We start from the raw sequence: 12396 nt of genomic DNA, 5'->3' as shown, positions 1-12396 counted from the left end.
GACCTTAGAATTTTGGATTTGGCTGTTCTAATAGGTGTGGAGAGGTATCTCACTGTTATTTCAATTTGAAGTTCCCTAATGACATATGAAGTTGATGAGTATCCTTTTGTATGCTTATTTGTCATCTGTGTACCTTCTTTGGTAATGTGTCTGTTCGGGTCTTCTGCCCATTTTTAAATTGGGTTTTTTATTTTCTTAGTTTTGAGGTTTTAGAGTTCATTGCACATTCTGGATAAGAGTCATTTATCAGATGTGTCTTTTGCAAATATGGTTTCCCCAGATTGTGGTTGGTCTTCTCGTTCTCTCGTCATTGTCTTTTGTAGAGCAGAAATTTCCAATTTTACTTGTCAAGCTTATCAATGATCTCTTCCATGGGTCATACCTTTAATGTTATATCTAAAAAGTCATCACCATACCCAAGGTCATCTAGGTTTTCTCCTATGTTATCTTCTAGTTTTATAGTTTTGTGTTTACATTTAGGTCTATGATCCATTTTGAGTTCCTTTTTGTGAAGTGAGTAAGGTCTAAGTCTAAATCCTTTTCTTTTTCTAGCACCATTTATTGAAAAGATTATCTTTGCTCCATTGTATTGCCTTTGCTCCTCTGTCAAAGATCAGATGACTATATTTATGTGGGTCTATTTGTGGGCTTCCTATTTTGTTCCATTGATTTGTCTGTTTGTTGGACAATAACACACTGTCTAGATTACTGTGGCTTTACAATAAGTCTTAAAATTGGGTAGTGCCAGTCCTCCAACTTTGTTCTTCTCCTTCAATATTCTTGACTATTCTGGGTCTTTTGACTTTCTGTATAAAGTTTAGCTTGCCCATATTCATAAAATAATCTGCTGGGATTGTTATTGTGATCGTAATGAATCTACAGATCAAGTTGGGAAGAGCTGTCATCTTGACAATATTCAGTCTTCCTATCCATAAATATGTAATATCTGTTAATTTACTTAGTTCTTTTTTTCAATAGTTTTATAGTTTGCCTTATATAGAGCTTATACATATTTTATTAGATTTTACTTATTTTTGAGGGTGCTAATATTAGACTGTAGTGTTCTTTTCATTTCAAATTCCACTTGTTCGTTATCTATACTAATAAAAGGGTACTATGCTAATCAGACTGAACATCTTCCAGACGATTTTCCAGGTGTCCTTCTGGACAAAGCCACGGTGGCAGGGCCGAGGCAGAGGTGGTTAGGGGGATCAGGCCAGCAGGGGAGAGCAGTTAGGGGGATCAGGATGGCAGGGGAGAGCAGTTAGGGCGATCGGGCCAGCAGGGAATAGCAGTTAGGGGGATTAGGCTGGCAGCTGGGAGCAGTTAGGGGCGATCAGGCTGGCAGGGGAGCAGTTAGGGGCAATCTGGCAGGCCAGCAGATGTGGTTAGGTGGGATCAGGCAGGCAGGGGAGCAGTTAGGGGCATCAGGCAGGCAGGCAGGTGAGTGGTTAGGAACCAGCAGTCCCAGATTGTGAGAGGAATGTCTGACTGCTGGTTTAGGCCCGATTCCTGAACCAGCAGTGGGACATCTCCTGAGTGGTCCTGGACTGGAGAGGGTGCAGGCCGGGCTGAGGGACCTCCCCCACTCCCCCGTACACAAATTTCATGCACTGGGCCTCTAGTTGTTATATAAGAAAGTGATTATAACCTTGTGCCCTGTGATCTTGAGTTCTAGGAAGTTTTTTTTGTCAATTATTTTATATTTTCTATATAGACAATCATGTAACCTGCAAACAAGACAGTTTTAATTCTTCCTTATCAATCAGTATACCTTTTATTTCTTCTTCTTGTCTTACTGCATTAATTAGGACTTTAAATGTTTAATTTTAAAAGTATACTCCGGTATAGTATGTATGGTTTCTCATGTAATTCCAACAACTGTACACAGTAGGTATTATTTCTGTCATTTAATAAGTAAAGAGCTGAAGTTTAGGGAGGGAAGCAACTTGCTAAGGTGACACATACACTGGTGTATCATAGAGCGGGGTTCACACTCAGGTCTCACTCTAGAACCTTCCGCATTGGTCCAGTCCTACACCGAGTTTCCTGTCTCCTTCCCAATGTTAGCCCGGGGATCACAGCATTTTCAGCCCCTCTGACTCCATGAAGCAATGAGATGGGACAGCCCCCAAATTACAGTTCAGTCTTCTCTAACTTACCTGCAGTCACATGACTTCTTTAGCAAGTGCTTTGCTACTGACACTGGTGATTATGGAGTGATCCCTGCTAAGATAAATAACCAGATAACGGGGGGGGGGGGGGGGGGGGGCATGAATGAGGAAGTAAATGTTGGCTTCTTTCTGTGAAGTATTTCTTGAAGCTCTGACTGTTTGCTAATGGTTCTACCATTACCCATTTTGTAATATCAGCAGAGAGTAGATACGATGTTAAATTAAGCATAGAATTGCTAGATATCTTTCATACAGCCAAATGAATGAAAAAACGCAAAGAATTTTACTTCCTGAAATTAACTTTGAAACTGAAAGGGCTCAACTTATAAAATGTCTAAATCAAATGATTCTATTGTTGGAAATTTAAGGTTTGAAAGTGATATAAAACTAAAGCAGAATGAGACACTTGTTAACCAGAAAAGCTAGACTGTACGTGTTACAGGCACTCAAGCCAAAAAAATGACTTCTGGCTGTAGGGTGGGGGTGGGTGGTAGAGATATGTCAACACTGACACCCTCTACTAATACCTGCATTTGTTAGATGAGGCATTTGAACCATCGATACTTTATTTTGAAAACAACTCTTCATTTCATTTTTTTCATTGTTCCCATGATAAAGAATGATATCTATAGACGCTGGGCATCCTTTTATTGTAAGAAAAGGGAAAAAGAGCAGCCAGGGCTGCACTGGTGCTCCCAGCTCAGCCACAGTGTCCTCCTGGTCCTTAAACGATTTCAAAGAAGCATGATAAAAACAAGCAAAAAAACCCCACAAAAAATAAAAAAGACCACAGAATAATCAAGTCTGAACACAGACAAAATATGAACACTGAACAAACAATGAATATAATCAGATATCTCTCCATCCTGGCTAATGTGACTGCTCCTCTTTAAAAATGAATCATAGTGTTAACCTCACTCTGTTCTTTCTGCCTTCTATGTAAGAATTATTAAAACACTCAGCCTCAGAATTAGCCAAACAGCCAGTCCCGAACAAAGCCCCACTTCCTTGTACTCTTCCCAACATCACGAAAACAAGCCCAAATCCTATCATAACTTTTTGTAAGACCTTCTTACTGAGATGTCCCTCTGCTTCCCATGGTATGTGGTTCTCCCTTAGTCCCGTGAGTCAATAAACCTAACACTCTTTAAAAACGGTGTATTTGTGGGGGGGTCTTTGCTGAAAGCCATGGCCATGTTTCTATTTTTCTCCAGGGGAGTTGGGGGCTCCATAGTAGACAGTCTTGCAGTCAATGACCTGGGATACATGCAAAGAGAATTAACAGGCTGTGAATCGTAAATGCGGAGAAATTATGCTCACTTCATGACGATTCTGTGCCTCTGATCTTTGCTACCATGAACAAAAGCTTGACCTTGCTAAAATTACCAGGAAGTGTTTCTACTTTTCAGGTTCTAGTTTTATAGGCTGACTAAAGGCTGGTCATAGAACAAGAGATTCCTGGTATCTTCCAGAAGTCACCATGAATAAGAATACTCATGCGTTATGTCTTTGCCTCCCAAAACTGATATGCCCAACTGAGAAGCACATTGTTACACTTTGTGTGGCTGGTGGGTGGGTCCCTCACTCTTCCTTGGCTCACGAAGCTCCCTCACTGCTGTCATCACACCCACCATTCCCAGGTCTCCACTATCACCACCTTACCACCTACCATTTTTGAGTGATTTTCTCTGTACCAGATTCCATGTTATGCACCTGATCTCACTGAAAACTCAGGTCAACTCTAGAAGGTGGTGGTGTAACTGATGCTCATTTTACAAGTAAGGAAACTGAAGCAGGGACAGTAAATAATTGCAAAGGAGCAGAAACAGAATTCAAGACCAGAATGCTCTGCTTCAAGGCCCAAACTCTTGGCTATCACATCACTTTTTACCATTTTAACAATGCTTTAGCTCATGAGATGAAAATGGAAAAGAAGCCTGGCCAGTGTGGCTCAATGGTTGAATGTTAACCCATGAACCGAGAGGTCCCTGGTTCAATTCCTGGGCACATGCCCAGGTTTGGGGCTCAATCACCAGTAGGGGCATGCAGGAGGCAGCCAATTGATGTTTCTCTCTTGTCGATGTTTTCATCTCTCTATCCCTCGTTCTTTAAAAAAATCAATGAAAAACTTTAAAAAGAATAAAAAAGAAAATGGGAAAGAAAAAAAAAGTGGCCTAGGGTGGCAGTGTGTTCTAGTACTTTCAAGAAAACTTCCTAGAGATTTTTTAGTAATTCAGATAGGAAATAAATTTGCATAGAAATAATGTGACACCAAGCATAAAGATATGCTTTAAAAATTAACAAAGCCATAAGCAATTGAGATTCAGAACCTCGAATGAGCCATGAAGTGAATATTTAAAAATCCACAATGATAACAAAGATGTTTCTTTAAACAAAAATGATATGACTGTAAGGAAAGGCCATCCCTTCAGCCACAACCAGTTAGAAGGTAGGAGACAGGATGTGGTGCTGCTCCAGTTTCTTCAGTTCTAGTAGTAGATGCTACTTGGCCCAGAAGAGGTGCTCAATGGTTGCTGAATGAATGAACAGTATTTAAGAATCAATAATCAGGCAATGGCTCCTGGGTAACAGTGAATGGTGATAATGCTGGAAGAGGATGTTTTTTCAAAAGAAGCATTTCTTTGCAGGAAGACCCAACTGCATTGCACACTTAGAGTGTGCTGATGAGTAAGAGAAGGGGCTCGCTCTGCAAGACACCCTGGTATGACCCGAGGATTTGCCACTTACAACCTATATGAATCTTCCTTACCCTCCCCAAGACTTAATTTCCTCACCTGTAAAATGGAGATAATACGCCGAGACCAGTTTGGCTCAGTGGATAGAGCGTCAGCCTGCGGACTGAAGGGTCCCAGGTTCGATTCTGGTCAAGGGCATGTACCTGGGTTGCGGGCACATCCCCAGTGGGAGATGTGCAGGAGGCAGCTGATCGATGTTTCTCTCCCATCGATGTTTCTAACTATCTCTCTCCCTTCTTCTCTGTAAAAAATCAATAAAATATATTAAAAAAAAAAAATGGAGATAATACAACTCACCTCAGGAGCTAGTTGGGAGGAGCAAATGACATGTCACATGACACGTTTTGCTCATGCCTGGCACTGAGGGACCACCTAGTAAATGTGAGATGGTAGCAGTATTAAGTGGAAGCATATGAAATTGCCAATATGCTGCCATTTTGACATACACTGATAGTTTCTTACGGTTCCACTTAATTAATAGTAATGGTATCTGTCACCAAATACGGTAAAAAGCACCTTTCTGCTCAAAATAACTCATGAGGCAGAGTCTGATGTATTCTTTTCCTGTTACCTCCACAGCCTCATCTGCTGACCTCTGTCTTCCGGGCTGTTGTCTGGGTTACAAGAAAGGCTGTCACACCTGGGGAGTGTGGCTGTCAAGGTCCTCTGACTGCCTGGCGGCAGGATGTGCCCGTGACCTGCACACTTGCAGTGAATGGCTCAGCAGGCCATGTTGGCAGCCAGAGGAAGATCCGACCACATTAGAAACCTTCAAAAACTCTAAGGCATGAATCTTTGATTTGAGCATGAGAAGTAAATCAATAACAGGCCAGATTCTGGAATAACTGGCTCCAGGTATAAAGTTGGCCCAATAACTTTGGGTGGAGCTGATACCAGTTAATCCAATCTGTGCTCCTTCATTTACATCATGTTCTCACTCCTCCTGCCTTTTATGGTGCAATAGTTCAATGCTATAGGCCTTGTGTCCCCACACTGCTACCAGCACCTCTGCCACGCCACATATACAAGTAATATTCTTCTCTCTAAGGCAAGAAAATTAATCTCCACAATATCTAATGGCGTGGAAAGTTCTGCTACTACCCATCATTTTTACAAGTTATTTTAACAGATTTAATTTATATAACTTGGAAAGTACAAACATGGTATGTGTCATTATTGTGGAAACATTTTATACTTTTTGGTGATAAGCTCAAACACAAGGTCAAAATCTTGGAAATATTTTAATAGCAAAGACGATTAAAAAACTGAATGCTTGCTCAAAACACTGCTTTATACAGGTGGCTCAAGGTTAGGAGGCTTATAACGTTGCACTTCTGGATTTTAAAAATTGCCAGGTAATTCCTTTTGAGCACACTACGTAGACTGCTGTGTACCAGTGCAAATGTGTTCTAATAAAATCCACATTTCTGTACGTGTTTATGTATTAAACCTCTAGATAATATCATTTAGGAATTTAAACATATGTTCTTAGAGGAAAAGCAATGTCTCATTTATATTCCATATAACACCAAGTACTGTCTTCAGCATATAGTAGGAATTAAATAAACATACAATAAATTAAGTCAAATAGGAAGTTCAAGAAAAGTAATTTTGTTAATTTTCACATAAAAATGTACTGAAACAGCGATTTCCAATGTTAGATTACAAAAAAGAAAAGAAAAGAACAATAGCAGGAAATTAATCCAAGAACTTCAGATCAATTTTCCATTAAAGTGAAGCTGAATTATGCTTTCTCCTTGAAAATAACCATAGCCCAGCTGGTATGGCTCAGTGGTTGAGCATCTACCTATGAACCAGGAGGTCACAGTTCAATTCCCAATCAGGCACATGCCCAGGTTGTGGGCTCGGTCCCCAGTGGGGGCATGCAGGAGGCAGCTAATCAATGACTCTCTCTCATCATTGATATTTCTCTCTCTCTCTCCCTCTCCCTTCCTCTCTGAAATCAATAAGAATATATTTTTTAAAAATAAACATAATATGCTAAGGTTTAACTATCAACCTGAGATGAAATACATTTAATTTAAAATGTGTCTATTTCTACTAGGTGTGAGATCCATTCGATAAAGGCTAATACCACAGGTAAATAATAGTTACAGGTTACAGAGGGACCTGTACCGGTAGAGACATTAACATAGAACTCTGTCCATCAACTGCTGATGGCTTAGAATTTAAGTAGGAGATACTAGGAGAACAAAGGAGGTATCAGGAATGAAAGATGGCCCTGAACTTTGCTCTGACTCCAGAAGGTGGAATGAAAAGAGAAAAGTCACTGCAAGCTATGCTCACAGAAGCACAGCACAAAAAATGCCCACACTATTGTGGCAGAGCCAGAAACCATGTGAATTTCACGGAGCCCCGAGTAGCTAGGAATGACAGTCTCTTTGCTGTTGTTTATAAACTTGTTTTATATACCATCATTCTTCTTATGTTCACTAAAAACAAGTCTAGATCACTGAGGCCGGTAAGGGCTAGGCTAGGTAGGGAGAATCATCACTAGGTCTACTGTTATTTTTAAATTTCTTGGATGATACAATAAACCTTGAAGAGAACTTGATCAAACAGGCTCACCATGATAATCGTTCCCTGGAAGGCAAATTCTTCAGTTGGATAACAGGGTCAGGCCACCTCATGGGATGACTTTAGAAGCCTGCAATGCCCCACCCAGAGCTCAGCCTCAGTTGTTCCTGGACCCCTTCAAACGTGTAACTCTATGGCTTAACTCAAATACCTCCTGTGAGCATGGCCACAGCCTGAAACTCATCCTTTCTCAGAGCAGCTCAGTATAGAGGATCTCAAAACTCCAAGATGCCCCTCATGGACTGCAATCTCCGTCCTCAAGGTCTCCATGTTCCCCACTTGCCCCATTCGCTCTCACTGGAATCTCCAGCCTCTGGAAGTTTCCTCAGTCCTTGGCTCACTGGCATTAGGTACACCCCCCTGGGCAACCATTTCAAACTGGCTGCCACTGGGAATGAGAATAATACCTAATTTTTATGTGGCACTTTACAATTCAAAAGGACTCTCTTGGGCCTTCTCTTATTTGAGTTTATCTGCAATAGGTCTTATCATTATTCCTCTTAAGGAAGTAGCAAAGGGGACTTTAAGACACCCTCTGACAGCTTGTGGACACATTGTACTGAGCTATTTGTAACCTTATACTGTCTTGTCTCAGTGGCTCACAGCGACAAGAGAGTAGCCAACAACCTAGGACTGCCTGTGACTATGCCTCAGCACACACTCTGCATTAGCATCCAGTCCCAAGCAAGGAAGCAACTCTATCCTGAAATGAAATACATACCATATAAACCATATAAAGCCGTCCAGTGTGTGTATCGGCAGTGAGACCATCAGAAAACAAATTGTCTTGAACCAAAGTTCTACAGGTAGCTGGCTCAAAAGACTAAGTTAAAAATAAATCAAACAAAACCTAACCATGACTAAAATAGGTATGTGTCTTTTTGCTTCCAACTATCTTGAAAAAGTAATGATGCAATACTATATTCAGTTAATTAATTCCAGGGCTGGTTTTTTGTGTGTGTGTTTTTTTTTTTTTGCAGCAAACTTCATACCCTCATCTTGTATTACATACCATCTGTCTATAGTGAATATTTAGTTCTCACCCACAACCTGCTTTCTAACCCTTGCAATATAAGTATCTCCTTAAAAACCAGAAAAACGTTCTGCTAGACCATAGGGGGACAAGGGCTTATGTTTTAAATAAACTGATATCATTAGTTTATAATCTGCTGCTGCCATCTTCTGTGTCAATGAAGCAGCACCTTCACACTCACGAACAAGGTAATTGTGTTTAACAGGAATAATGCTCACTGTCAATCAGAGGGAACATTTTCTACACAGAGAAGGAAAAGCTTCATTCTGTTACCTCTAAGTGACTCCGCCTCTCAGCAATCACACGTTCGTCCTTGTTTCCAAATAGTTTCTTTGGAGGGAATTCAAGGGTAGCAAGCTGAAATACATATTTTACAAGAGATGCATTAATATCACACTTGTGATCCCTGGGCCATTATTAACCTATCACTTGGAATGTCTATTATGGGGTGAAAAGATGGGAGGCCCTGCCTTGCTTTGCCACTAGTTGTCTGTGTGGCCTAAGCAGATGAGGCAAGCTTCCACAGCGGTCAGACGAGAAGGCAGGACCAGGGGGACTCCAAGGAAGGGCAGACACGAGTCTCAATGTTTTGTCTCAGACATTAGGTAGTCTCTTTGCCAGATGGTGTTTCACAATTTTTATTTTTAAAACGTACGTTTGTGTGTTTTTTCCTCCCATTAAACTAGAATTCAATTATTTTTGTGCTGCGATGAGAACTGGGAAACTCAGCTTGCACACTACCTGAACATTTTGTGCAATAGTTCTTGGACCATTGCTAAGGGTTCTTAAACATCCCATGCTGTCTTTTTTTCAACTACGACTGCAAATGAAGACTGCCTCTGTGAAAAGGGGACTTCTCTTAGAATCTTCTTGCCTCGTTTCCTAAAGAATAAAGTTGAGGATTTGTTTTAGCTAAGTCTTATAATTTCATAGTTATTTTCCTTATGCTTTTCTTCTTGATGGCATAAAAATCATAATAAAAAGCTAAGTTTTATTTTAGATTCTGAGACAAGAAAAATTCTATAATCTGGTAAAAATAAGACTAGTCAGTGTTGCTTTGGTTGAATGAAGGCTAAGCAACATAACTATTGGTGTTCATGGAATTCACCATTTCTTTCCTTCCTCACCTTATGAGGTTCAGACAAATTGAGAGTCCAATGAAGCATTATTTAAAAAAAAATCAATAACCTTTCTCCCACAATATAGATCCAAAGTATGCCATAAAATTCCTATTTTATACATATGCAAATCCCCTAGTTGGTTGAAATTTATATTGCCACAGCAGGAGTTAAAACTTTTTTTTTTTAAATATATTTTATTGATTTTTTACAGAGAGGAAGGGAGAGAGATAGAGAGTCAGAAACATCGATGAGAGAGAAACATCGATCAGCTGCCTCCTGCACATCTCCTACTGGGGATGTGCCCGCAACCCAGGTACATGCCCTTGACCGGAATCAAACCTGGGACCTTTCAGTCCACAGGCCGAGGCTCTATCCACTGAGCCAAACCGGTTCGGCAGGAGTTAAAACTTAAGAAATAGCATTTATACATACAGTACTTCAAAAATTTAGTATTAAAGTAGCATATACATATAGCAAAATGCACATATCCTACGTGAACAACTTGGTGAATTTTCAACATCTCAATATACTAATGGAGAAACAGAACATACCTAGCACCCCAGAAACCCCTACAGGCTCCCTTCCAACGTTCCCTCCCATCCTCTACAAAGGTTGAGTGATTTCCAACAGCTTGGTTTAGTTTTACCTATTTTTGAATTTCATGTATATGATGCCATCAAATTAACCTAGTTATTATTTAACAGGAAAGGAGGAAAGGGAAGACCAGAAAAACGCATGCCTAGTAAAGGTCTGAGTGAACTGGGAAGGTGCCTTCCTGTCAATCACACCAAAAGCTGAAAGCAAGTCAGTGGCCACAATGGGTATGGACACTGCAAGTTTTCCAAACCTGAATATGTAAACTTTCAAACAACAGAAGCTCTCTCCCTCGTCTCCCTCCTGGAACTCCCATGGCTGGGGGATGCTCTCTCTTGTGCCCACATGGCGTAGGGCCTGGATGCTGAACCACACCTGGCCGCAACATGGACAGGAAGGTCTGGGTACTGGCCTTGTTTCTGGCTCTGCTGAACTCCCAGCTGCATCTTTTCCAGGACTGGCTTACGGTGCAGGGTCTTTGGAAGCTGAGAAATGTAACTCCACACCAATAAAATCTCCCACATCCCATCCTTCTATGGAGGCTTCTGAAAATGCTTATTTCAGCAGCACTCCAAGAACCTCCACCTCATTCCAAACTCTTGTCTGTGAAATCAGCCCATTAATTTCTCCGGCATCAGTACCACACAGCATGAACTGTCTACATCGCTCTACCTCATGGGTGTGAGATCCATCCATGTTGTGACGAGTTGCCATAGTTTGCTCATTCTGTGGTTGCACAGTATTCCATCTTCTGAATATTCCACCATTTGTTTGTTCACTCTCTTGTTATTGGGCTTTTGGATTCAGTAATGAATGAATTGTGCTACTATAAACAATTTCCTTTAAGTCTTCTAATGAACATATACCCTTAGGAGTAAAAGTGCTGGGTTGCATGGTATGCACGTGTTTGGTTGTATCTGAAATTATCAAATGGTTTTCCAAAGCGGTTTTACTAAGGGACCTCCCACCAGCAGTGACTGAGAGACCCAGGTGCTCCAGAACCCCCCCTATACTTGGCACTGTGGTCTTTTTCCTTTTAGTAATTCTGGGGTATGCGGTGATTTCTATGGTGGTTCCAATTTGCTTTGCTCTAAGGACTAAAGATGTCGAGAATCTTTTCACATGCTCATTGACCAATTGGTTGGTCATTTTAGGGAAGTGTCCAACTCTTGCCCATTTTTTATTCAGCAATCTATCTTTTTCTTATTAAGAGTAATTTTCCCTTTCACTCTGTTCAAAGTATCTTTGATTACATTATAGTCCCCATTTAATGTTACCTGAAGTCAGGCAGGTATTTGTTTCCTTCTTACTCTAGGGCTCTTTCTACCAAAGCAGAGAAACCTTGGGCAATGTGGTTTATAGCGCCTCCTACCCTTTCTCACCAATGCTGCAATTGTGTTCCTGACATTCAACTTTAAAACCAGTGGGAGGTAATGTGAAAGACTATGGATCCTGAGGTAAAACAGACCCCGTTTGAATCTTGGATTGACTGCTAACTAGCTAACTACCTCTGTTTCTCTGAGCCTGAGTATTTATTTTCTGCTGAAGAAAAAGGCAGACAATAATACTAAACTTTACCATGTTTCTGTGAAGATTTAGTTGAAGCAATGCCAAATGGGCCTTAGCTACTAGTATTATTTGTTAGAGATCTGGTAAGAAAGCAGTATGCCACCTTTTCTCTCACCCTCTTCCCATCCCTGGACTGGTGATGTGGCTTCAAGGAGCAGAGTTTTCTGGAACCCTGGCCTCACTGGCACAAACACACTCCCCGTATGTTGCAGCTTAGAGAGGACAGGCACACCAGAGCTAGTCTTTGGGCTTCATCCAGGCTCAATTTCATCTTGTACAAATGTTCCCTCCGCCCCCGCCCCCCAATGCAGTGATGCTGAAAGCTTGGCAAGCGTTCTTTCACAGTTGGTTGTTTTGTCATTTTCTTATGTGGCTGGTGAGGTGATGTGGTTTCTGTCGGGGGAAATGTGTAGTCACTCGCCTGCTCAATCAGAAATGGTGCACTAACAGGACTTCGGGAAGCTGAACTGGGTGGGGACCAAGCATTTAAATATCCTCCTAGTCAGTGGTCCATCCTGAGACGGAGGCTAACATTTTATGCTATTAATATC

At 41.1% G+C, this 12396-nt stretch overlaps 1 protein-coding gene across 2 annotated transcripts in view; it reads right to left on the bottom strand.

Moving 5' to 3' along the window:
* KIF16B (kinesin family member 16B) overlaps nt 1-12396 on the bottom strand; it is a 285893-nt gene that overhangs the window by 24490 nt on the left and 249007 nt on the right. For both annotated transcript variants that reach the window (XM_070419883.1, XM_070419884.1), the window contains one exon: nt 8835-8918. In XM_070419883.1, the coding sequence (XP_070275984.1) occupies nt 8835-8918 (84 nt within the window). The remainder of the gene's footprint in view (nt 1-8834; nt 8919-12396) is intronic.

This window comes from Myotis yumanensis, unplaced genomic scaffold (assembly GCF_028538775.1).
Source record: "Myotis yumanensis isolate MYYU_CA2020_CCGP unplaced genomic scaffold, mMyoYum1.0.hap1 SCAF_7, whole genome shotgun sequence".
Taxonomy (NCBI): domain Eukaryota; kingdom Metazoa; phylum Chordata; class Mammalia; order Chiroptera; family Vespertilionidae; genus Myotis; species Myotis yumanensis.
This window is presented reverse-complemented; position numbering and strand designations above follow the sequence as displayed.